The sequence below is a fragment of the Charadrius vociferus genome, unplaced genomic scaffold (genome assembly GCF_000708025.1).
Source record: "Charadrius vociferus isolate BGI_N301 unplaced genomic scaffold, ASM70802v2 scaffold202, whole genome shotgun sequence".
In the NCBI taxonomy this organism is placed as follows: Eukaryota; Metazoa; Chordata; class Aves; order Charadriiformes; family Charadriidae; genus Charadrius; species Charadrius vociferus.
The window spans coordinates 220,999-248,271 of NW_009647242.1; the positions used below are offsets into that span (position 1 = coordinate 220,999).

At 38.8% G+C, this 27,273-nt stretch overlaps 1 protein-coding gene across 4 annotated transcripts in view; it reads right to left on the reverse strand.

Moving 5' to 3' along the window:
- Positions 1 to 26,735, reverse strand: part of DLGAP1 (discs, large (Drosophila) homolog-associated protein 1) — a 144,350-nt gene extending 117,615 nt beyond the window's left edge. For 2 of the 4 annotated variants that reach the window (XM_009879971.1, XM_009879970.1), the window contains exons 1-2: positions 25,782 to 26,735; positions 11,563 to 11,777 (exon numbers count right to left, since the gene is read on the reverse strand). In XM_009879971.1, the coding sequence (XP_009878273.1) occupies positions 11,563 to 11,777; positions 25,782 to 26,735 (1,169 nt within the window). Of the gene's footprint in view, positions 1 to 11,562; positions 11,778 to 17,518; positions 17,570 to 25,781 lie in introns of those variants that run through there. The other 2 variants (XM_009879973.1, XM_009879972.1) reach the window with 1 other exon arrangement.
- Between the last annotated feature and the right edge of the window lie 538 nt (positions 26,736 to 27,273).

Below are 27,273 nucleotides of genomic sequence, written 5' to 3' on the forward strand. Positions count from 1 at the left end.
CCCGCAAATTCTAGTTTTTATAAATATAATTTCTATCACTGCTACAAAGATAAATATGAGATGAAGTCATGACTCAGGTGATGTCATCAATGACACTATTTCACCCAGAGGGGTTGTAAGCTTTCTGCATTATATAATGACTTTTTTGCCCTTCAGTCTTTACTGGCAAGTGCTCTAGCCCCACCACCCCAGTCACAGAAGGCAAAGGCATAGACAGAATGAGGAACCACCCACTGTAGGAAAACACCATGTTCGAGACCATCTAAGGAACCTGAAGGTGCACAAGTCCATGGGACCTGATGAGATACACCTGTGGGTCCTGAGGAAACTGGTGGATGAAGTTGCCAAGCCACTATGCATCATATTTGAGAAGTCATGGCAGTCCAGTGAAGTTCACGCTGACTGAACCCCCATTTTTAAAAAGGGAAAACAGGAAGACCTGGGGAACTACAGGCCATTCAGTACCACCTCTGTGCCTGGCACGATCATGGAGCAGATCGTCCTGGAAACTATGCTAAGGCACATGGAAAATAAGGAGGTGATCAGTGACAGCCAACATAGCTTCACTAAGGGCAAATCGTGCCTGACAAATTTGGTGTCCTTCTACAAGGGGTTTGGAATGTTGGTGGATAAGGGAAGAGCAACTGACACCATCTACCTGGACTTGTATGAAGCACACTGTCCTGCACAACATCCTTATCTTTAAATTGGTGACACATGGATTTGACAGATGGACCACCTGGCAGATAAGGAATTGGCTGGATGGTAAGACTCAGAGTTGCGGTCAATGGCTCGATGTCCAAGTGGTGACCAGTGATGAGGGGCGTTCCTCAGGGGTTGGCATTGGGACCGGTGCTGTTCAACATCTTTGTTGGTGGCATGGACAGTGGGATTAAGTGCACCCTCAGAAAGTTTGCCGATGACACCAAGCTGTCTGGTGTGGTCAACATGCTGGAGGAAAAGGATGCCATCCAGGAGGACCTTGACAGGCTTGAGAGGTGGGCCCATTCAAACCTCATGAAGTTCAACAAGGCCAAGTGCAAGGTCCTGCACGGGGTGGAAAACAGTCCCAAGCACAAATACAGGCTGGGTGGAAAATGGATTGAAAGCAGCCCTGAGGAGAAGGACTTGGTGGTGTTGGTTGATGAAAAGCTCAACATGAGATGGCAATGCACGCTTGCAGCCCAAAAAGCCAACTGTATGCTGGGCTGCATCAAAAGAAGTGTGACGAGCAGGTTGAGGGAGGTGATTCTACACCTCTACTCCACTCTTGTGAGACCCCACCTGGAGTACTGCATCCAGCTCTGGCCCCCCCAACACGAGAAGGACATGGACCTGTTGGACTGAGTCCAGGGGAGGGCCACAAAGATGACGAGAGGATTGGAGCACCTTTCCTGTGAAGAAAGGCTGGGAGAGTTGGGGTTGTTCAGTTCGGAGAAGAGAAGGCTGCAGGGAGACCCTATAGCAGCCTTCCGCATATAAAAGGCCTACAAGAAAGCTGGAGAGCGACTTTTTACAAGGGCATTTAGTGATAGGATGAGGGGCAATGGCTTCAAACAGAGAGAGGGAAGATTTTGGTTAGGTATGTGGAAGAAATTCTTTACCCTGAGGGTAGTAAGGCACTGGAACAGGTTGCCCAGAGAAGTTGTGAATCCCCCATCCCTGCAAGTGTTCAAGGTCAGTTGGACAGGGCTTTGAGCAACCTGGTGTAGTGGAAGGTGTTCCTGCCCAGGGCAGGGGGGTTGAAACTAGATGATCTTTAAGGTCCCTTCCAACTCTAGCCATTCTATGATTCTATGATTCTATATATCCTTGGTTTTGAGATTTCCACAAAGTTCAGAACTAAATTATTTCTCTGAATGTGACAAAAGCAAAGTCGCAGTTTTAAGTTTTGTAAAAGAAAAAGTAAAAGTAATAAATGAAGTATTGTATTATTTTGTTTTTTAGTACATTTTCCATTTTTTTATGTAGACAGTAAGAAATATTATTACAAGACAGAGTTTTAATAAATATCTATATTATGCCTATTTTGCTGTGATAAAGTATTACATAATAACTGTGAACATTTTTAGTACTAGCCCAAGGAGGACTACCTTCCAAAAGAAGTTTTTCAAGGTTTCCTTTCAACTGCAGAGTAATGAAGGCTTAGCACAGATTTGCAATAGCAGTTGTCAGATATAAAACAGGAGAGATTTATGTACTAGTCCTGAAAGCTCCTGAGCTTGCCTTCAGCATGATACATCACTGTCACAGTGCAGAGCTGCACAGACACAACCCAAGCATGGCTGCCACCCCAACGTCACTTAAATAAAAGGAAGGATTTGGGTGCTCTGGATGTGGCTGCTGGCATTTGGGGATGACAAAACCAGTTAGAGCTTTCTGTGGTCCCTAGGCTTGCTGCAGGCAAAGCTGCTGGGAAGCTGGAGTGCGGGCTGGTCAGGTAGCACAGACTTTCTGGAGGGGAATGGGAAATTGCCATGCAACTCAGCTACAGTTGCAACCACAGAAATCTGTCAGAGGAACTCTGTAGCTGCTGCAAAGGTGCTTTCAACATTTTTTTTTTTTTTTTCACACCAGCAAATAACACTAGCAGTGATCATACGATGGTTCTCTATCTTTGTGGTGTACAACAAATAAGAAAGCAGGCACAATCTAAGAAAGTCTTTAAGGGTTTTCCCTAATTTCTCCCCTCCTGAAGAGATTTATAACTTCATTAGAAGGAGAGGAGAATTTACAAAGTCAAGTCTTTTTAGATGAACTTTATTCCGGTGTGTTACTGGGAGCAGAGTGGTATTTGATGCTGCCCTACTTCAGCACCTGGCTACCAGGGGCCATACACTTTCTTTGCTGCCTCCTGCCCCTAAACTTCACCCCATGCTGCACCTGAGACAGCAAAGAATTACTAAAATAAGTTGAAAGTCACTCCATCTTAGCAGTAGCATAAACACAAGAAAATACAAGAAACAAATGACGGCATCAACGTGACTTAGATATTAATAGTGTCTTTTATTTGTAAGGGCAGAACAATTACTCACTTTCATGTCTCTCTCTCACCCTAACGTGATACAAATTAACAGAAGATACCAAAGCACATCTGCAGAAAGAGATTGTCTTATAATTTTACACTAAAACTAAAGTAAAATAGACTATTTTAAACTTTTCCATTTTTAAGCTAATAGGGCGCCAGCATTTCACAGTGAAGGAACATTGCACTTCTAGCTGATCAGAATAGAAAATTATTATGAATAATTAACTTAATTATTGTTGCCTGTTTGCTTGTCTTGTTATGTTGGACATTAAGGACTCCAGACTGAATTTTGTGCAGATGCACATCTCTCGTTATGCCTGTGAGTTTTCTGCATGGCAGATTTAATACATCAGCTGAGCTCCCCTTAGCAAACTAAACCAGATAGTACAAAATCACATACCGAGAGTCAAGCAAGGTATGGCTGGCAGCAGTCAGAAAATAATTCTAAAATGCTAGCAATGAAATAACATTTAAAATACATGAAAGAATTGCACAGCACTGCTGTGGGAGGGATATCTATATTTACTATTCAACAGCAGGCCTTCAGGAATCATTTGGTCCTGATGAGAACTGTATTTTTTGTATTTAAAAAATAAGTTAAGAAAAGGAAGTAAGAACAGTGACAGTGGGTATATTCAATAGCCTGAGAAAGACAGAGAATCATAAAAGATAGGTCTGTCGGGGTTTTCATGAGGTCATTTGGTCCCTCCTCCTACCCTAAAGCAGGATCAGCAATACCTAAATTTGTCTTGACAGACATTTTCTACCCTTTTCTTGAAAATGTCCAGTGAAGTGATTTCTCTTGGCAATCCACTCCCGCGCTTATCTATCATTACCATTAGGAAAATTTTCCTAATGTATAGCTTGTGTATGTCTTTACAGTCTAAGGCAGTATTTCTTCTCCTGTCCCCACTGGACATCATTAACTTCCTTTCTGAGGCAGCCTTTTAAGTAGGTGGGCAGAAGTAGGGCTTAAAATAAACAACCAATTTTGCACACAAACGTGCAGGTTGGCTGTGTAAAAACCACAGCCTGAAAGAGATGGCTGAAAAACACATCTTGGTTCAGTTATTATAATTGTGTTTCTCAAAGCAAGCCCTAGAATGAATTAATGTTTAACTGAGAAAAGCTAAAAAGTTGGAAGTCCTCACTTTCATCTCTAGCTACGTCTAACATAAAGCTAAATCTTGTGCAAAGTTGAGGCAGATGACTAGATACAGGACAATGATTTTCAGTTCTGCAAATAAGGCAATCATCTAAATGAGGTTGCAACTTTTCTTTAGCAAATAGTCTACTTCCAAAACACTGCTCCAATATTGCCAAAAGATCACAGTTTGACTAGGAAAGTTAAAGGCTTTTTTTTTTTTTTTGGGTGATGTAAGTTAATTGTAACTGTTTCACTGCCTCAAATTTCAGCAAGTAAAGGTAAAAGTACAAGTGAGGCAACAGCTGTAGTATAGGTCACAGATTGCAGCAAAATTCTGACTTCTCATCTTAAAGAAACAAGCAATAACATTATTTACACAAATGTGACAATACCGACATAACAGGGCATAAGGGCATATGGAGCTAGGTGTGGACTGACTGGGGAAAGATTTATGATGGGATCAGCAATGTCTGTTAGCAGCGAGACTGTAACAGCGAGGGCATCTCAGTTTCATTGCAAGATAAACTGGTGAGGATCATGACAGAAGTAGAGAGGAGGAGTACCCATCCTACCTACGCACTGTAGGAATGCCCTGTCCCCACAGAGGATTGTAGAGTGAGATGAGTGGGCTCATTTCTGTACTGTAAAAGACATACATTTGTGTGAGAGGCCACAAAGCCCAGAAGGGAAGCTGCCACGGGGCACAAAGTTTCTCACGTGCCTGTCAGTGATATTAAGCATTAACTGACTGAACATGCTTTATATATCCATCAATGGAAAGTTGCAGCCGTTCATTAAAAGCCCCAAGCTCTAAGTTCCTTCAATAAATCAATATCCTCTGCTCCTTAAGGATCACGTATGCAAAACAGATGCCAGCTGCCATAAGGAAACCATTGGCTCTAGAAGTATGCCCGCCTACTACCTCAAAATAAATATATTTTTTATTATCTTGCCTTTCAAATTTTCTTCTGACTTATAAATTATTCACTGAACTTAATCATACCTGACACGTGAACCTGAAAAGTGAGAAGCATGTCCAACAGCTTATCCCTTGCTTTCAGAGAGAAGAGAGAAGGGATTGCAATAATACGAATAAAAAGGTAAGTAATATATCATGCAATATATCAGTGACTGCAGGCTGGGAAAGTTACTACCTAGGCCAATAATAATTCCAGAATACTATTCCTTTGGCTGCATGTCCAAAGCTTATGGAGATGCTCCTGTCTCTTTCATGGGAAATCCAAAAAAAACCCTCCTTCAAGAAAACAAATAAAACACCCCTCAAGGAAAACGGAAACAATTCTTTCACTAGCTAAAGGTTTGATGAAAATGAAAGAGACTGCAACACGAAACAATGAAACACACTGCACTGGAAACATACTGTAAAACACTAATAAAAGATTAATCAGAGTTATTCCTTTTGTACTAATTAGGAAAGTCATTGTTCCCTAATTGGAAGTCACTCAACAAGAAAGAAAATGAACAAGCTTCCCTGCATGTGTCTAAAAATATTCACCATAAGGAAGACGAGGTTTTTTATCACCTTATATTTTTCCTCTCCCATCCCCCTACCTGTGATCTGGGCCAGTGAAGTTAATGGGACATTTTCATTAATTTTAGCAGAATGAGGACAACAACTCAATTTAAAAAAAAAAGTATGCTTTTGTTTATATGACCTCCATCTAAAAAAAAGTATGCTTTTGTTTATATGACAACTTTTTTTGGGGATATTTTGGAGCATATTATAGTATTATAGAAACACCTTAAAGTAAATAGGACCTCATTCCTAAGATCAAGATGGTTTTCATACCTAAGAATGTATGCTACGCTGTATGGTGAAGTCCAGTGTAAGGACATCAGCTTCAGTTTGCTCAAATGCCAGAACAGCCTAACCAGTGTGTCAGGCTGCAATTATCCTTCCATTCCTTATCATTTCCCTCAGTGCAGACACTTCCCAGAAGCAGCATTTTAGAAAAGCTGAGAAAGTGAGAGAACCATCTCCAGAGTTTATATTGTTCCATAGTTTTCTGAGAGCTGCATATTTCAGTTTGAGAAGCCGTGGAGATACCTATGTACACAAATGCATGTGTTGCATCACTGTAGGAAAATCAAAGCTATAATGACCTCCAACTTTGCACATATCATTTAACAACATCCTTGCCATGAGACATTTAATTTGCTGTGTCTTTAGTTTAAAAAGCTTTTGGACCTCTGCTTATCCTTTCATTCACACCAGTCCCAGGATCATGTTTGAAAACAGACATTACACAATTTCATCATTAATTCACTCAGTGCAGATGATGCACTTTACCTTCCCATCAGTCCATGCGGATGTGCCCATGTGTGCATATCACCTTCCGCCCGATCACCACAAACTATCTCCAGACAAAATTATTTGGGAGATTTGCAGATTATAAAACTATCTTGTTTTTAATTTCTTTGACTTGAGCAGGGGATTTTCTATCTGAACCGTCTTATGCTATGTAACAGTGGGGTGGTTGGATTTTTTTTGCAAGCCATCCTAGCAGAGGTGGTCCTGCAACTCTGTCAAGATTTGATTTGTAATATAGGTTGACCCTAGCTTGAAGGCTTGTCTTCCAGGAACTGACCTGGTCAGTTCTCAGACAGGTGATGAAACTTTGGAATTTGGGATGTATAAATCAGATCTACGTCTTTCTTCTTGCTTTTGACACTGTTATTAAGTTTGCTCCCAGATTCTGCCTCTTAATTGAGCTTGATCGTTTGCTGTGATTTTATAGGATATTAAGAAAAATGGCACTGTGATTTTCAAAACAATTTTATCTTCAGATTACTATGAACCGAGGAGTAGAAAGTACTTAAGCTATTTGTATTAGCACATAAAAAATATAAGCCTGACTGTACACAAATAACATGCACATATTATGAAATACTATTTTTGGAACGTCTCTGATAAACTTTAAAGTTAGGAATTGGTTGATTTATTCTAAGTATCACTTATCTGTGCAGTAAATCACAGGAATAGATGCAGCTATGATGGAAGTTATGCAGATGGATTCTTTGCCATGGGATAAAAAGGAGAAAAGCCTAATGCTTTTTGCTTTCATCATCAGTGGTGTAACTTGGTGCCCATTAAAAAGTGTTTGTGGTGTTTATAATTGTGTTTCTCCAAGTCACAGCTGACTGGAAAACTATGATGTGTCTATTAAAATACCTTGGAAAAAAAAATTTGTTAAGAACAAATTTCCGTTCTTTCTCCTCTCCTTTTTACATGAGTTCTACAAATGCAACTCCAAAATATTGAGATCATCGAAATTGTCAATACACTGGTGATCAGAGAGTACAACTTGTCTCAGAAAAAAGTTTGTATGATAAAATAAGAGTTCAAAGGAACCATTCTACAACTGTATATAGCCCAAAATCCATGTAAAATGTAAAAAAAAAGGATTACCATTAAGTACAGTAATATTTTAGAAACAATAAAAAAAAAGAAGCGCAGAAGACTCAAGTGGCTGAAATCCCCACAAGAGCAGCAATATTGAGTTAGGAAGCAGAATCTGAACCCATATTTTAAGCAGTGAGTGTGCATGCAGTGGAGAAGAGGAAAGGGGCAGAATGGAGTAGAAAAACTATGGTAACAGGATCCATCTCTCAGACTTGTCCTCAACAAAGTTTTCCAGTCCCTTCCATATTCCTCATCTTTTAGGCTGGGAAAGTGCTGCCATCAAGTTACACCTCGTGCTGACTGACCACCTACTTTGCCCATACTCCTTCAAGAGATCGTAAGGGACGGCTGCAGATCTTTCTCTGTCTTATCCAGCTACAGAACTTCATAAAGTTTGTTGGAACTTCATATCTTTCAGACTTCAGTCTCTCTAGCAAACTTGCTTAAAGTTGGCCAACAACTTCAAAACCTACTGGGAGGTGGAGGTGACAGGTTGGCATGTGGACAGACAACGTAATTGCATACTTTTTTCCCAACAAAAAGCAGGCTAAACATAACCAAGGTACATATAGATAGCAAAGGAAAATGTTCTGAATCAAGCTCAGCTGTAATGGAAATGTCAGTTATCTGTTGCCCGCACCTTCTTTTGAAGTTAGCTAACCAGTCCATTCTCCATCTGCTTACAAGTGCAAGATAAACTTTTGTCACTTTTCAGGAACGGGCAAGAAAATGTCACTTTTTTTTCAGCTGGATCTGTTTATCTAGACTGTGAAAGATTAAACACCATGAGGATGCTGCCAGCAAAGACAGAGAGAAAAAGCTGCTTACTTCCTGGTAGGATAATGAGAGTGCAGCAGCGGAGGTGTGCATTTCAAGATCACAGCAAGCTGTGCTTTATTCAGAATGGTACCACAGCATTTGACACATGTGCTGTAACCACATGGAAACCATGGCATGGGAGGAATATTGTAGGAGGGAGATTGTAAGGCAGAGCAAAAAAAAAACCTCAGCAAAAACCAGGAAAATAAATTTGTGTTACGTAAAGGAGATATGACACAGTTGTGCTGTTTGAAAGTTATGCCTTATATAAAAAGAAACATTGGTAGTAATGAAAACCCTTTCTCAGAAGAGTAGGCGCATGAGCAATGGTAGGTAGGTAGGTGGGAGGAACAGCGTGGGCTGAGAGACCAATATTAGACTTAAAGTACTCAGAGAGAAAAAGTCCCACAAGATGAAAAATCCCTTCAAAACCAGCAGTGAAAGCAAAAAGGAACATGTTTTTAAGTTGTTTGCTCTGCCGAAGATGAAAGTTAAGCCAACTAGAGACTGCATACAGAAAACAGAGAGTAGCAGAAAGAAGCGCAGAAGAACCCTGACAATGACCACTGTAGAAACACCACTTTCACAAGGTGTCTTGTTCTTCATCGACAGAAAAAGCATAATTAAAGGAGTGAAATACCACTCAGCTTTAAGGTGCTAATAATGTCCTGCAAGGTCAGCTGGAAAGTCCACTAGTGTCAGTAAAGGGCTGCCTGCTGACTGGAGTGGATTTTGGCATATTTCCATAAAGCTCTTATTCAGGTGCAAATTGAACTCAAGTCAACAGTAAGCCAAGGAAATAACTTGTTATCACACATTACACAATTGCTTGATGACCTATATTCAGTGAGTGAGGGGCCCTAATTTAGTCTCTAGCTGAGATGCCAGCAAAACTCTGTCACAGCTCTCAGGGTAATCAGGGTAGCCCTGGGATGAACAAGCAATGTCACAGTCAAGGTCAAGTCACGCTACTAAGAAAGTATGAAGAAGTCTGCAAAAATACCTTAGTTTAACAGAACAGTTCAATTCCCAGAGCAAGCACTTGGCTAGTTCTCACAAAAAACCCCGCCCAAATTATCATGTTCAGCAGAAAGGAATAAAAGCAATGCATAATTATGTATTATACAATTTGTCTCTGAAAGTGGAAAGGTTTCCCAGGAAGAGATATTTCTATAAAGTATCATCATAGATTAAAAGAAATAATTCTACTTCATCCCAATTTATGCTGAAAAGTCATTGAAAAAGAAAAGTTATTTCATATTATGTCTTCTTTTTTGTTTTACTACCATTTATCATTTCCCCCTTCCTTCTTCTAACCTGTGATTTACATCCTACTTCTGCATAGTTCCTAAACTTACATGAATCTTACAGAGTGCAACTTAAAATTAAGTACATTCCTAAAAGCCTTCCTGAATAGGAATTAAAAAACATATGTGACATGAAGTATTCGTACAAGCACTTTGCGCTAAATTACAGTGACTTCAAAGCTAAACCCCAAAGCTTATGCTGCCTAGTCCCCCTGATCTGACATCCTCTGTGGGTGAACAGTGACATCCAGGACTTTTTATTTTTAATAACTCCATATTCTTTTGCAAATCTTATATCTACAGAGAACAGAAATGACCAAGAGCAAATACACTCACTGTAATGCATTGCACTTCAAATATATATTATGGAACAACGGAACATATGTTTCTAAAGTCTCAAAAAGAATAAGCTCCGTGCCTGATAGTGTGTCCATGCATAAAGCATGGCTTTATGGAGTTTGTGGTGGTACGTAACATTTATGTTCACCTTGCAGAGGCTGCAATAACTGATCTCAGAGGAGTTTTGGCTCAGGAAAGGATGTGGTAAAGTCTGCTGGGTGATGAGAGGAATCACTGGATCCCTTGAGTAACTGCCAGCCAGCTTATGAAAATCCCTTCAGAAAATGAGACTACTTTTTCCTTGGGACACGAATGGAAAGACAGAGCAGAAGCAATTCCTAGCTTCCCATGAGACCAAGTCAGGCAGGCTGCTATTGGCTGCAATAGGCAAGTTTGTGTCTTCTGGTCTATTCATCACTGATGTCAAGAGCACGACATTCTTAACAAGGATCAAACGCTTTTCTCTAAAATCTATTTCTCAGATAAGGTCTCTGGAAAAAAAAAATGGGGTAGAGGAGGACAAGGAAGGAGAGGAAATTAATGAGGGAAATGCAGATGGAGTCTTTAGTCACTAATCACAGATACTAGAAGAGATACAGCTCTTTTTTTTTCCATTTTAAAGCTACAGCCTTAGGCAAGTTATACTAAAATTAGGTTATTTTTGGTTCAGTGAACTATGATTCACTATTACAGCTACGAATTTTGCAGAAGACAGACAGAAACAATTGTTGATTTAAAACCACACTGTTTTCTTTTATGGATATAATTTATTTTCTTGCTTTAGGGGACCTCTCCATTTTAGAATAAATTAAAATAAAACACTAATACCAAAATTGTATCTTTGTGCAATTTTCATGAGAATTTGGGTGGCTCTCTTAAAAGGGCCAAATAAAAGAAAAACAGAAAGTTACATTAAAAAAGCATAAATTAATCATTCCTCTTGACTAAAGCTTTCATAAACAATTAAAAAATTTCAGTTTTGGTTATATTTCTCCACAAAATACAGTGCCATTCTGAGTGAACTAAAGAGTGGAAACCATGGATTTGTCTATTTTCAAATAGTCATTGTTCTTTTTAATTAAATGTCAGATGCTCTCTGATGAGTTGCAAAGACTAGCTTGGGGCTAATTTCACATGTTGAGTATATATAAATACACAATTATGCAAAGCTTTCACAGGTCAAAGCTATAATTCAGCGAAGTATTTAAAGAACAGACCTATTCTATGTACCTGAATACTCACTTAACACTTAGAGGTTGAAATACTTTGCAAATTCAAAGTGCAGGTTGTAGGGTCTCATTTCAGAATAACATTGAAATACATTCCCAAACCTACCCTTGTTCAGAAAAAAACCCAACCAAAAATAAGCATGACTGAACACACTTGTTGAAATGCTTTCCTTAACTGGTACCTAGAAGTAAAGAGTAGAAACAAATAGGAACAGAAACTGTGTGTCTTAATGGAGAGCTCTATAAGATGTAGTGAAACACAGACTTACTTGAGGGTGGTGAGCTCTGTAAGGGATGGCTGGGTGGCCTTGAGATAGCTCTCTCTTCGTGCAGCAATCTTTGGAGATGGCTTCGGACTTGTGTCTGAGTCTCCACTGTCATCATCCCCCATGGCTTTGATGTAACTGCCACTACGCATTCGTCGGCAGGGAATCTCATCATCTTTCCCCCGTGGAGTGTATCCAGACCATTCATCTTGAGGTACCTGAAGTGATAAACACAATTCTCTTATTAGTACACTCTTCCCTTATGTAATTGCACAACAAGATTTGACTGTGCTAAGCTACAACAGAGCCATAACAAAAACTCTCATGGCCAAGGGCCCATCCTCATTCCCATTTGACCACGGGTTGCTGTTTGAGGTGGAGGCGCAGTTCTCCCCCTGCGTAGTCACAAGCACCTCTGGAGCTGCTTGTTATTTTCTACTACTTATCTGGGAAGTTTCTAGCAAACATGCTGACATAGCATAGTGAGGTCTAATACTGGGCTGGATAAATCTGGTTTTTTGATGGTTTTCATTCAAAGCATATACAATCCAGATCAGGGTATTTTTGGTTCAGCTCAACATATTGAACACCTTTAGGGAGGCACAAAAGATGAAATATGAATCCTTATATCATAATCTTTTCACACAGCATGTGCATAGCTGCACTCACCATGATGATTTTCGTTCAAGATACATTTCAAATCAGTGGAGCTATGTACTAATCATCACAAAAGTAGGTTTGCAAGTGTGAAATTATACCACTATTGCTTCTATAGCATAATTAGTGCGAATGAGCACCTGCCAGCTTGCAGGGATCCTCCTTTTGAATTATGTTAGACTGAGTGTCTGAGTCATACAACTCTTTATTCCTTTCTTTTTCTTCTTATGGATGTGCATTATTTCTCTTAGTCTGAAGTAAGCGCTGTCCGTTCTTTGCATTGGAAATCTGGTACACTGTGAACGTGCATTCATGAGATTTTGGGACATAGCAGAGGACAAGAGCATGTTGCTCTTGCCCACCCATCCTCTCCCTTCCTCTGCTCTTGGGGCTTCTGACCATTGTAAACCAACACCCTTCTCTTTCCTGTAACAGCAGAAACAACATGCAGTGGAGCAGGGTCCTTGAAGGAGTTGTCCTGAGGTTATTTTGCTGAAACCCCACTTTTATAGTACAGGTGAAACTGCAAAAGGGTTTTTTAGTTAAACATATTTTGTGTTAGATTTAAATAAAAGTACTTGTGAATTTTTAGTTTGTTACCTTTCTGATTATTCTCAGTGAATCAACTCTATAATGCCAGCTGCAGCTACAGTGCTCAGAAACTCTTACAAGCCAAATCTGGGTTGCTAAAACTTGTCCTACAGCTTACGAATACCAGCATCTACCAGGATAATCACCGAGTGTCTCTTTTCTACGAAAAATTTGCTCTTCAACAACATTTAACTTCTGATGACTGTCTTGTGTATCTGTTGCTTCCCAAACTTCAGCCAGAGCATTTACATGCCAGCTCATTTAGAAAAACAAAACTGAAACACTGGACTGTTAGCTAACGGCTCAGCTGTTGATCCCCACTACAAACATAAGCCTAAGTCCAGAGGCTGCAAGGCCTTGCAAATGCTACTGTCAATGCAGGTCAAAGTTTTATGGCATTTTATCTGTCTATGCTGCTATAAACTGCAATCCAAAACCCACTGTGCTATACAAAGAACAAAGATATTTAATGGTCCTCAGCATTCATGAGCTTATTACTAATTATAATTAATTAACCAAGCTATTCATAAGCCATGCTATTGCTTTGCATCCTGCTGATTTCAAACCCAAGAGGTTGCCAACTTTCTTTCTTCATTGACTCTTTTCCTGATCCTGACATCATTATTTAGGGCCTTCCTTGAACTTCCAGGCTCAAAGAAGTCCTTCTTTCCTCTTGTACTCAGTCTAAGCTCTCTCTTTTCTCCCAGATCTCTCTTGGTCAAGTCTGGCCTTGATAAACTCACTTGGAGCTTTGATATTTTCTTCAGAGGACTCAAGATTTAATCCTGGATGTTTACTCTAGCTTGCATCTTTATCAACATTTCTTCTTATGACTCAGTCTTCGTTCTCAGGACTCAGACTTCCTTCTGAGTTGCTCCATGTTTTTTTTAACCAATTCTTTCCTTGTGACTTTTTAAAGTAAATTTCTATGTTTTCTTTAAATATCTCTCCTTTAGGTAATGACTCCGGTAACTCGTCTTCTGTGAAACACTTAAATTCTTATATTCTAGCAGCACGCAAAGATTATTGCTGGGTTTTTTTTAATTATTTTTTTGATATTTGTCTAGGCTTCAAGAATATAAATTCCATAAGGCAGGAATATATTTCAAAGTCCAGTTTTCTTATTGAACAATGGCATGCAGAATTGTGTAGCTATAGGAAGTAATTGAATAAATAAACTCAAAAAAACTTAAAATAACTTCAAATATTCTTCTAGAAAGGGGTGAGATGCTAACAAAGAACTGGAGCATTACAGACTGAGTACTAAGTGCTAACAGAACCCACTGGAGAAACAGGACTGAATATATGGCCCTGTTACGTTTCCATGTCAAATAAAAAATAAAAAAAACAACAAAAAGCCATGTTTCAATTCTGTGGCTTCTAACTTTATGCCTAGACCCCAGATCTGGAAAGTTGATGCTTTCATGGTTTGTATACGTTTGTAAAGCGCAATTGAAGGTAATACTTGTAACAGTGGTTTTTATTCTGATTTTTGACATACAAGAGTACCAAGCATTTTATAATCCTCCTCTAGCCACTTGTGACAGACAGAGGATAATATTTTTTCAGGTCTTATTCTTGCATTGGTTCTAGGCCTATAACATCATCAAATAGTGAAAACACAATCTATATTCATACCACCCCTCACATACATTTTGGAACCTATAGCTCCTGCATGTCAACTGTAAAACCTTGACTTTTCAAATCACTCGTATAAAAAAGAAGTTAACACAGATTTGTGTGTTCAAACTCTGCTGACATTTTGATGACATACTTGGACTTCAGTCAGAAGTTTTAAACCTGTAATAGTGTATTTCCAATCAGTTTTCAGGCAGATATTAGATATCTAAGTCAGAGTATGTAGAGAATCTGTGAATTCTCAGAGGACACGCACTTTAATCTGTTTAATATTTTATTCATTATGTTTTATTTAAAGATCTTTGCTTTTTCTCATTAAAACAAATTAATGAATTAATCTTTAATGCACTAAATAAAATATGTTAGTATAATGTTAAGGTTGGTGTCTTTAACTGAGAAAAAAGTCAGGGTAGTTAAAGTTACAATGCTCATACAGCACCCATAATTCAGGCAGGCTGAACACTTGTAGTTTTATTAAATCATAGACATACTGTTAAATTTGATGCTGTAGTTTATGGGTTCAACACAAGTGATGACAGATAGTTGCTGTGGGCACTATAACTGTGGAATACTTGAGGTCTGTTATCAATAACCCCATACATATGTACGATACCTTTTATCCCAAAGCTTTTCAAAAGGATTTAGGTACAACAGGCCAAGTTTGGAAAGCTGGTTGCAATGAACTTACCACAAAACTTCCTATTTACACATGCAAACACAGTGCACTGTGATGAGCTTTGGATGCATTCCTCTAGCCCCACAATTTGCGTGATGTGATCGAGAGGGAGTTTCCAGTTTGTGCTCTGCTCACTCAGTGAAGTGAGCAACCACTGAAAAACAGCACACTACCTTTTCAGTAGGAAGCACCCTTTTAGCGTGTTTCCACCTTTTAAACACTCTAGTTGCAGGAAAAGAACGCTGAGCTGTTCACACAGAGAGCAGGGGCAAAAGCTCAGCGAGTGCCACAAACCCGCTGGCTGGTTTGTACACTGGAAGTTAAGGAAATGATACAAACGCAACCCAAGTTCCATCACCATATTATGGGTTTAGGGGTAAACCCAGTATGTGTCAAAGAGACAAGGATGGCTACGGTTAAGAAAAACCTCCAGATTTGGAGAACGGTCTAAAATATCAACCCAGATATGCTTTTAATTTCAGTCAACACATTGAGGAAGTCAGAGTGTTTGTACAAACTATCTTGCCTGCTTAGACAAAGCTGCAGTAGAAGAATGTAATGGATATTTGATTTAAAAGCTATTTTATTTAAATAGTTTGCTCAGTTTTCTTGCAGATATTTAAGGCTGAGTGGCTTTTTTTTTTCTTTTTCCTTTTTTTTTCTTTCTTTTTTTTTCTTTTCAGTAAGAGTTTTGGGTCCAGTTCCCCTTTATCTTAGTTCAGTTTCACAAAAGTCGGAACCCCTGATTTCAGAAGTTGGAGCAGGAGAAAACAGTATGACACTGTAACTGCAGAGAGCACTTGCAAGGTAAAGAAATGCTTTAAAAGTAGTAGATTTTTGCTTTGGCTATTAACACTTGTAACACTTTTTATGAAAGGATCTCAGAGCACTCTCTGTCTATTACTTGAGTAGGACAAAAAAACCTTAAAGCTCAGCATTTCCTTTCATTTTACCTATTTTGCTCTTTAGAAAATACAGGCAGACAAAATAATGTCAACATTTTAATACTTCTGTGCCTACAGTCAAATACCTCAAGCGATGTCTACTGAAAGAAGTGACCTCCTTTCCAGAGTGCCTTCCTTGGTGCCTAAAAGGAATGGCTCTAACAGCTCATAGCAGACAATGCAATGCACTCTCACACTAGTGTTTCATATCGGGGGAAAAGAGTAAAACATAAAGCTCTCTTAAAACTACAAATTACAAAAATAAAATTGATCACATTATTTCATGCATTCTGTTTCTATACATATGGTACCAAACATTCTGTAGTGTGTTTCCTTCTGTTGATCTGGAAAAATGATGGGAAAAGTGTCTATGTGAATCTCCAGCTCTTTTATTTTTTTCAGTCAGGAGGGCTGCACAAATTTTCCCACAGGCTCTTACTTGGTTTGAATGGCCAATATTGGGTCTCGCAAGGTCACATACTACACTGCACACAAGTGCATATGCACGGTATATGCTGCCTTAGAGGATTAATGGCATTAAGATACCTGAGATAAAGCTGTTTCATGCTCTTAAGAAAATCATATTATCCAATTACCTTGGCAATACCATTTTTTTCAGTATCAGAATATCAAGCAGGAACATCACTTGCATGATTGTTTTTACTCTTACGAAAAAGGGGGAAGAGCTAAACTCAGATCTAACAATGAGCATCATTGTTTTTATTAAAATAGAACTATTATTATTCACACTATTGAAGTAATAGAGATCCTGGAAACATTTCATTCTGCAAATGATCTTCAAGATCATGTACAATTATTTCTTTACAAGCCTAAAAATCAAGAGTGCACTTATACAAAAAGCATGATGAAACAGAACACCATTATTACTTGAAAATACATAGAAAATATTCAGCAAAGGCCTCTGAAACATAAGACTTGAGCATACAGCTAGAAATAAAATGCTTGTTACAAGTATGAAAGCTAAGCCTGACTATAATTTCTTTCTTCTGAATAAATGGCAGATATAAGGTTCTTTTGTAAACAGAACAGACTATACAGGTACAACATCTAACCTGGATTCAGCTTCATTTAGTGTACAGATGACCTGTTCTGATCTTTAACTAAATTTATGTTCCTCTGGAAGTGTTCACACTTCGTCATTAGCCAGGCTGTCCTGACTGGTCAATTTCTTTAATGCATTTTTTGATATAAAGGAACTGAATAGTTCCTTTATAGATAGTTTAGGTCCCCAAATAAAGAAACTAAACAAAAAGGCATACCGGCCCCCCAGTTTTCAAACATTCATTTCAAAAGCTCACACACAGTGGTATGTGAAATAAATCCAGCATGTAAGGACAAAGGTAAAGAAAACATTTTTTATTCAATTTCTAAACAATAAAATTAGAATATCTAATTTCCTTCTTTTTTTTCCCCAAAATTGTTATTAACTTACCTTGATAGATGAAATAGTAAACAGACTGTCTCTATAGCAAATTAAGTTCATTATTTATCTCTAGTTTGATTTGGTTTATTGCAGCTGAAATCATTAAAGCTTCTCCCTGTGCTTTGCCAAAGCAATGTGGATGACTATAGAAGTAAACACAAGGACTGGAAGGAGTGGCTAACCATCGCTCACAGCAGTAGACTTGTAACTTTAGCTTTCTATTAGTATGCAAATACTTAATGAAATGAAATCACACAACTGAAGAACAATGCTTAATGACTGCTCAGTGCAGATTTTCAATCCCATGCAATTTGGTTTTCTTAGCTGCTATTATGCATCTTCTGCGTGCTGTTAAGGAAGTTTCAATTGCCATCTTCCACTTACTAAGACTATTCCTAGCTCTCACGAATATCGAATTTACAGGACCAATAAAAAAGTAGCATTTCATTCTATCAGCGTGCATGCATTAAGAATCATTGAAGTACACAAAAAAAGAAAGCCTTAGAAATCTTAAAGAACAATATATGTTTAATAAGCCTCAAGGGTTTTCAAAAAGGCAGATAGGAAGGTTGCTTCCATTTAGGAGAAACTTAATATGCTCAGTATCTGCAGCAACACGTGCTGTAGCTTGTACTATTTCAGCAATCAGGTTCTACTATAAATTCATTTAATTTAGGTGACTTTTCTCCACATTTTTTTACATGAAGTGCATTAACAGCCAAGACAAAGACCCTGTCTGAGATAGTACACTACTTCCTCAATCCTAAGTGCCCACACCTTGCATCAAACCCGAACAAGCAGTGTGAAGAATTGCAATCTTCTTTCATATAACAGTAGTTTGGAAAGTCTTCTAATGAATCCTCATAGAGTAAGTCAACAGGCAAAATTCTTCAAGCACCGCTCCAGTTTATAATTTTAATTCATCAAAAGGTGCCTTGACCACAAGCTTGTCAATCTGATTCATATCCAGTTTTATGAAGAGGAACGTGCGCCTCCTACAGGAAACAATCACGTCTTGATTCCAGATAAATCTCCTCCTGTTTTACGCATAAAAATCCAACCAACCATGAAGAGGGCCACATGGATACAATGATTCCAGCCAAGGGCCTTGCCAGTTTGTCACCCCCAAACATATCCTGCAGAAAGGACGCCGAACAGCAACTACCACATCCATTAGCTGAAGGAAACATAACTGAAGGTCATATAGCAGGACCCTCATCCAGGACTTCAAACTAAAATTGCTTCAGTGATACCCTCTGTGGCAGAGGGCAGACATTCATTCTCATCTTTCTCAATACCCTTGAAGCTTTCAGTGCAGTTGGCCAGAACGAAATACAGCTCCTTGCCCAAGTTAAGGATGACAGGATGACTGTTAGTATGAATACCAGTCTTTGAAAGGACGCTTTCAACGACTACCAATCGAGAAATGTTCTTTCACTTCTAGATACCTTCTTTTGGGGTGAATCAGTTCTTTTCCTAATACTTCAGCACCTGCATACAGCGACTAGTTGGCATCAAATGCCAACAGTGTTAAATGAGATGTCATTTTACCTTTCTTTCACTACACATGACCACAACCCCACTATCAAGCAGCTAGCAGAAAACTGGTTTGTGGATGGAGAACATGCAGCTGAAGCTGTATCCTTGGAAGAAAACAGATGTGGTGGGGAGAGCATTTTGAGAAACAGCCCTTATGCTGTTTCTGTTGGCTGACTGTAACTGGATCATCTCTGGTGCTTTGCTAATGTTGTGCTCTCGCAGGCAGCAGCTGTAAGTAATGCAGTTAAGCTACCATCTCCAGCTGGCTATTAGCTTCTGTCACGTTTTAGTGTACAGTGGACAGACTTCACTGAAATTTCCACAACGCTTTCTTTTTGATTACAGAAATGAAATATACCTGTGTAAGAAGATTTCATTCAATTCTAAGGAAACCTTCCTGGTTTCAGAACATCACAGTGTGTCTTTTCAGTGACTCCAAACTGTCACCTCTGCTCTACAGTAGAGTCCGACGGGATATCAAATCAAGGTCACTGCCTTGACTTTCATCTGCTGGGAACCGAATTGCTAGAGACCAGGAAATCTCGAAGACGTCCTGACAAACTGATCAGCAGGCTGGGGTTATGTCAGTAAAGCAAAATTGGACACGAACTTATTTGCATAAAAGACTCTTAGAGAAAATTCAAAGACCGTCTCTGGAAGCCCTGGCCCATCAGAACTGCCACAGTGCCTTATCCAACTGCATGGCACGTTGCTTAGCCTTTGGTGAGAGAAATACACAGCTATAAGAAGTCCAAACAAGACAGTCTATTGCACAGTCTCAAGGTAAGAGGATGAAAGGACAAACAATATACAACAGCTTCGTGTTCGCGTTGCTTAATTCACCAGTGACAGCAGCTCAGCTGTGCAACAAGCACAGCACAAGAGCATTTGTAAGGCAGAACAAAAACTGTGACCAGCTGCCCCCAGCTCAAACCACTCTTCTGGCACTGTAGTATTTCCCCACTCAAGATCTGTACTACACATTCCATTCTTGAAACAAAAAAAAAAAAACTAGACGTAGGGGAAACTTTCCTTATTACTTTGCACTGACTGAGGAAAACGTCAGTGTTTTCTTCCCCACTTACTTTGCATGTTTCCACAATAAAAGTTAAGGATTTCAAACTCACATGCAGATTGAAATGATCCTTTTTGCTGGACTTGATTTATCTTGAAGATTTTTGTTTTATTCTTATTTTACAGTGAAATTACTGAAAATAAGATTAGGACACTCCAGATATTTAAGGCTACAGAAAGGAGTCAGATCCAGGACTGAGTCAAATCTTAACCATGAAGGAACCAAAATAGATACTAAATGCCAGCTATTATATGCAGCCATAATTTTCATAAACATTTCTAACATAACAGTATATGTAATGCAGTGTCACCCAATTAGGTTGCTAAATCCTATATATGGTATGCTAGCAACATAAAACGGGGATCCAGCTCCCAGAATCTCATTCATTAATTAGAATGTAGGGATGTTAACAGAATGAACCAACAGTAATTCAAGTTAATCTAGGAAAAATAAGATCAGTGCCAGTATATTCAATACTAAGAAGTTACAGAATGGTGATAAAACTAAAGGACAAAAAATTATTACCTAAGGAACATGGGCAGATAAAATTGCAGCTCAATGTGAAGTACCGACATTGCTGTAGAATAACTCTGTTAAGTACAGCACTTAGGTGGCGTCCATTACTGCATTACTCAGACACCAAAGGTCAGTCTAGGTTTTAATTAAATGAATGAGAACACAGCAGTTGTTAAGGTGAAATATGTGGCAAGATCAATTTCAGCCGACAATTTCTTTTTTTTTTTTTTCGGGTAAATTAAAGGACTGTAAAGATGATGATGAGGGCAATACTGAAATACTCTCCTACATATTTCTTTTAATATAAGACTTCTTGGGTAGGTTTGCAGGTAGGCTAAATAACCAAGAAGTAGGTTCAATGGAATTATTTGTTATTAATGTATTTTTTGTAAATAAACTATTTTGTGGCTTATTTATATTTTCCAAGTGCCCATAAATTCCCTAACTTTATACATTATTCATATTACCTATCTCACAATTTTAAAACGGAAATAAATTAGCTCTCTGTGAATGATATTTTTTTAGTTTTAATGTTCTTAGATCCTAGTTTATTTTAAAATACATCAACATTTAAGAATTTCCAAAAGTTTTCATGATTATACCATTACCTGGAAGCTGGCCTAGAATACATTATAACATTTGACATTTTATTTCATAATTTTTCAAATTGTTCCACTAGACTTACTGAGAAATATGTTTACTGTGAGCTCAGTAAAAAAAATTGAGACCTATAACTCATATACTTTGTAATTCTGACTGGAAAATTGAAGTGGAATATAAATTTCAATTTATAATGGGAATCGGAGAAAAAAAGGGCAGATCTTCAGATATATGAAAAATGGACGGCCAATATTAATGGATATTGAAATAAAACATATATATATACATACAAAGACATACTGAAAAAATAGTTTGAATAATAGTTGCGACAGAAACGCAAACACCACGAATGAAGTACAGATTAACTGAAAATGCCGATAGACTTGCATAGATAATCCCAGTATAACAGATCTAACATAAACCGCTGTGTCGTAAGGATAAACACTTTGTAATTTAACATACAGTGTTAACAAATCATATGACAGATACTGGGCCTTATTAGCACCCTGACCTAGGGTGATGCCCTCTATTTGGCCATCCGTGGACACGGGCAACAGAAGGAGGCTGAGACTGAGCAGTATTTCCTAAGAAACTTCCTAAAAGCCTTGTGCTGAGACTGGAAAACAAGCCACTTTAATTATGAGTTTCTTAACACGACAGATTATATAATAATGCACATTACAGACAACTTTCACGGAGGAAACAGCACAGTACGAACCAGAGCCCTTCACCACCAGAAAATGCTCAGTACACCTAGAAACTTAGCTTATATTTCTTTTTAATACTTCTCACAGTCTTCTAGAAGAACAAGAGACAAAAATGGGGAACTTGGGTGGCTGCACCATCATCCCCACCTACTGCACTTCAGTTTTCAGAAGTAAAATTTCCATCCTCAGCCCCAAGTATCTGACACAACCGACTTCAGTCTTATCAAATGGGATCAAAAGAAAACATATGACTGACCAAGAAAAGAAGAAAAGAGGAATAATACGAAAAATGTCATCCTTTGTATTTTTCTTCATCTCTTAATGAATGGACCAAGGACAACGGGAATAGAAATTACAGGGAACAGTGAATGGCAAAACTATAATCAGAGACAAACTCTGCAGTGTATTTGATACTCTATTAGCCTCATCAATCACGAATTCATAGAAAACAGAGTGTCAAAAATATCTACGCGTGTATTTAGACCCTATTGTTCACGGAAAAAGACTGCTGCTTACATTTCATCTTCGATAATTTTGCTTAATTTTAATTTTTCCAGAGTAGAAGCTACCAGAGAAGTAGAGGCTGTCCACTGCTTTATAAATTAGACTCTCAAGGGAGGGAAACCATTTTGAAGAAGAATTCTGAGAAAACACAAACAGTTCCTTCTCACCTTCCTTCAAATTAGTCCAAATGTAAATCTGGATCAAATAAAAGCACTTTCCTGAAGTAAGAAGCAGCTCAAAAAAGGACCTGATCTTTCTACTATCCAGCTCCTCAGTCTTCAAAGAAGAAATAGAGAGAAAAGAAAAATACAATTCCATTCCTGAAACGCAGGTGAGAGGAAAAGGTTTGCTTGACAGTCTTTAGACTAGTCTGGGAGCTAATATCTTTCTGAAGACGCGCAGTGTGGAGCCAAGCCTCCCCTAGACCTCCAAGGATGGACACTGCGCCTTGAAGCGGAGCCTGCCGGGGTGAAGAAAGACTGTGCAATGCAGGAGGACTCTGCACTCGATCCAAATTTCAAATTATGAGAAATAAGCCCATCTGTAACGCGAACCACTGCCAACTCCTTCCACAGAATGGTTATGTGGAAAATACCACACCAAGTGAGATAATAATTTGTTATTTCCACTTTACACTGAGAATTCATCCAGATAATTTTGTGATAAAAGCCCTTACAAGCAAATGTGAAGTCAATGTCATCTCTAATCTCTGATATAGTCAGATCTATCAGGAAAAAGAAAATTATCCTGAGTACCCTGAGTTGAAAAAAGTCACTCCTTCATTGAATTCAGATGCTATCACAAGAAGACTCTGCATGAACTAAATATTTGCCTCTTTCAAGGATCAAAGAGTTTATTTCCTGGACCATAAACAACATCTTAAATTACAAGTGAGTTGATAAAAGCACCTATTTAACATTTAATGAGTTAAATAAAGCAACAAAGAAGAGTCATAATAATGAAAATAAATTATCAGAGTTGCCCAGTATTGTCATGAATTTCCAGCTTTCATCTCATTTAGTGTGTTTCTAATTGTTCTAACATAGGACACCAGCCTTTTGGTACAATGATGAGAAGGTCACCAGGAAAAAAACAGATATACAGTATACATCTGCAGCCCACTAATGGAGTTATACTCTGCTGCTGTTAATATATATTTACATTGTAGGACAGCCAAAAGGCCTCAATTAGGTTGTGTGCTCCATTGTGCTGGGCACTGTGGAAACACAAAAGGGAACAAAGTCCAAGCCCCAAAGGGCTTGTAGTGTAAAAAGATGAGTGATATAGTGAAGAGAAAGGCAACGGTATGCATTCAAAATAGACTGACTTTTTAGTACCTATATCCATTTGGCATCCTTTCAAGCTGCAAAGAGAGAAGAATAATCCTGACCTGCTTCCTCAAATCTACGCTACTATGTTTGAATATTACTTCAAATGTCAACCGGAGCCTGGTTAAGATTTTCTTGTTTTAGACACCAGTTTTAAACCAGTTATATTTCCCTGGCTTTCACAAACAAGCATATAATTAGAAAAAATGAAAGAAAATGAAATGAAAACCAAAATAAAACTACCAGGGAGGATGGGAAACACAGTGAAAATGTAGTTATTCTAATTCCTGCCCTTGACAATTGTTGGACGTATTTTTATACAGACACAGATAATGTCCTCTAATTCCACTTCAAGAGTCTATTCCTGTCAGTTAAACATTATCTAAAAGTCCCTATGGAGGTGTTCATTTAAAGCTGATGCTGGCACAGTTTTTCGCTCTTTTCTAGCCATCTGGTCACATACTGAATTGTCAGCTATTTTATCTAAACCTGAGAGGAAGATTGAAGGAGTAAACAAAAACATCAACAAAAGAAATCTCAGGGTTCAAAGTAACCACAACAATCAAGCCTAAAGTTACAATTTCTTCTCACTCACAAAATTCAGACAAAAGATACTTAATGTAAAAAAAAAAACCAAACACAAAAGGTTGCAACCTGAGGCTATTTTGAAACCCCTCTCCCTCCCCAGTCCATATGCATAGCTGTAAACACACACTGAGCATTCATATTGCCCCCTCTCCCCCCACCCCACTCTCCTAACAATTAATAGAAAATACATAGTTCCGTTACTTTACATTTAAAACTTTGAATCCCAGAGGCTGGCATTCAAAATGATTTTGCATGCCATTCAATAAAAACCTTTTAAGATCAATTTTTATATGCGGATGCCTCAGTCCTACGCTTTCGCTGCGTACTGACTTAAACAACAGAATGTGGAAGCTGACTTGTCTCATTAAAGCACCCATATGAGAGAACTCGCTACAGTTTCTATACAAATAGACAAGAGTCCCGCTACATTAAAAGGAAACCAAATCATCTTAGCAAACCTCTTTTTTCCTCATGGTCTTCTCTCTTCTCTGCGCAACGTTGTTCCATCTTACACACACACTTAGATGTGCCATAAGTGCTTCGTTTAAAGTGCATAAAAGCTATCCACAGCTCTCCTAAGAATGAAACAGTTTTAATATTTTCTGATCCATGTTCCTGCCACAAACATTCACCGGCAGTATGATAGCTCCAAGAGCAGACATCTGATTCTTGACATTTAAAGATACAATACTGGTGAAAAATAGTGACGCTGTATTAACTGCAAACAGCTTGTGAGGGAGTAGGTGATGTACTCCTAAAATGTATAATCAGAACAAGCAATAATTTCAACCTTTTGATTTTTTGTTTTTGACTCAAAGCCATGAGAAAGAGGAATAGCCAGATAAACAAATCTGGACATGTTACAATAACCGTTTTATGAGAATTTATATTCTATTGCAAAAAGGAAAGTAGGTTGTTTTCCTGCTGGAGAAAGTATTAAGGTACCCCAAAGTTTCTCAAAAGGGTCTCAAAAGCTTTCATAATAAAATAGGCAGTAAATGAAGGCAAATCTTGAAATTACAGAAATCAAAGAATTTGTATCCTGGTAACATTCGGTTAATTGACACTGTAATGCTAAATGCAAGCACTACAACATCAAATTCCCTATACCCCTACTGTGACTGCCTTATAAATTCAAAAAGTACACAGAAAGGTCTTATTTTTCCCACATGAAAAAAATAAACCTGTTCCAATACGAACTGTTTCTTTGAAATACTGAATGCTGGGAAAAAAATAAAAAAGAAAAGAAAAGAAAAGAAAAAGCAGATTTATTTTTAATTTTGGCAGCATTACCCCTTGTTTGGTGATCAGTGACCTCTCGGGAAAGTTGAAATATCAGAGCAAACCTCCATCCCCCACAAACACCTGAGACAAGGCAGAGCACAGTTAACAGCAATCAGTTCTCCACACTGTACCTGGAGGTACTGACATGACCGTTCCTGTTGACACGTCTCTGCCTTCACCACTGTCTGGTCCATGTTAACTGACGCTTTCTGGTAAACTTCACGGGCTCTGCTCACGGTTAATGTAGAGGACCAAGAGCTTTTCTTCATTAACTGGGAGTCCAAATTCACAGGCAGGTTTGCACAGGTAGAGCATTTGACATCATTATTGCTTCTGGATGACTTCACAGTATGTTCGCTAATAGTGTTATAGGCTTCCATAAAGTATTGGGAAGAAGAACGATCAGGGCATCTTCCCATGGTCATGACCCCACTGGGACCATGATAAATGCAAACATCATTGTCCAAGTTGTCATCTGAACTCCACCATCCTGATGCATTGGATCTGGGCTTACCTTCTGATCGCCTTTCTTTACTCTTGCTGCGCTTCCCATACCTCATCGTCTGCGACTCCTCCGGGCTCGCTTTGCCCCCGTTGACACTCCCCTTGGATGGTCCCTCCAGTGAATGGGACTTGGTAAAGAGCTTTTGGACGGAATGAACCAGATGCCGGATCCTCCCTGGACTGTCACTGCGGTGTTCCATGGCAGTCCGCTTGTACTGCAGAGTGTGGTAGCCATCCCGATTCAGAGGCAGCTGCCGCTCAAACTGGGCCAAAAGGTTGGCAGGAATGCGGTTGGTCTTGTTGGCAGTTCCGTGGGGAACCAGAGCACACTCATCCTTCAGTTCATGGTGGGAATTGTAATGCCTCCGGGGAAATGTGCTGCTGGCAATCTGATCATTGTAGGGCACCATGCACTCTGCCTGAAAAGAGTTCCTTTGAGTGTAGTAAGGGTGGTCTGCAGGATGGGGGTCCACCGGGTTTAACAAATATGGCTTCCTGTCCGGGTGGTGTGGCAGACTGTCACACGGAGGGTCACAGGTGACCCCATGATGATGACTACGGCTGCTGGATAATCCCTTCATCCTTGATGTAAAGCAAGTCCCAAAGTCATCTAATACGTATGGCTATGCAACGGGCAGATGTCAGAGAAAGGCCTAAAAGAATGAAATACAACAGAAGCCATAAGATATTCAAGCTATGAGAAAAAACAGCATGTGCACATTTCGCATTCATTGTTTCTTATTGTAAAAATAATTGGAATAAACATTTTCTGATTCTTTTTATTGTTTAATTTTTCCCATGTCCAACACAGTGAGAGGGGATACCTAAATAATAAACAAGAAAAATTATCTTGTTCCACCAGCTGGAAAACAGATGCAAGAAAATTGTCCTGATATGAAATTCACTATTGTTCACGAACCCACAGTGAGATAAATATCACCACATACACTCTAAAACCTCAGTCCTGAAAACATTCATGGACAGGGGGCTCCCAGGAGGCCTTAATTGCTCATTTGCATGTTTTCAGTGCCCAATAAAAACATTAAAAAGATGATGTCCTTAATGGAGTGTTTTCTGGGTCACTTTGGGCCAAATACAGAGTGTGGTGCAATTAATGGG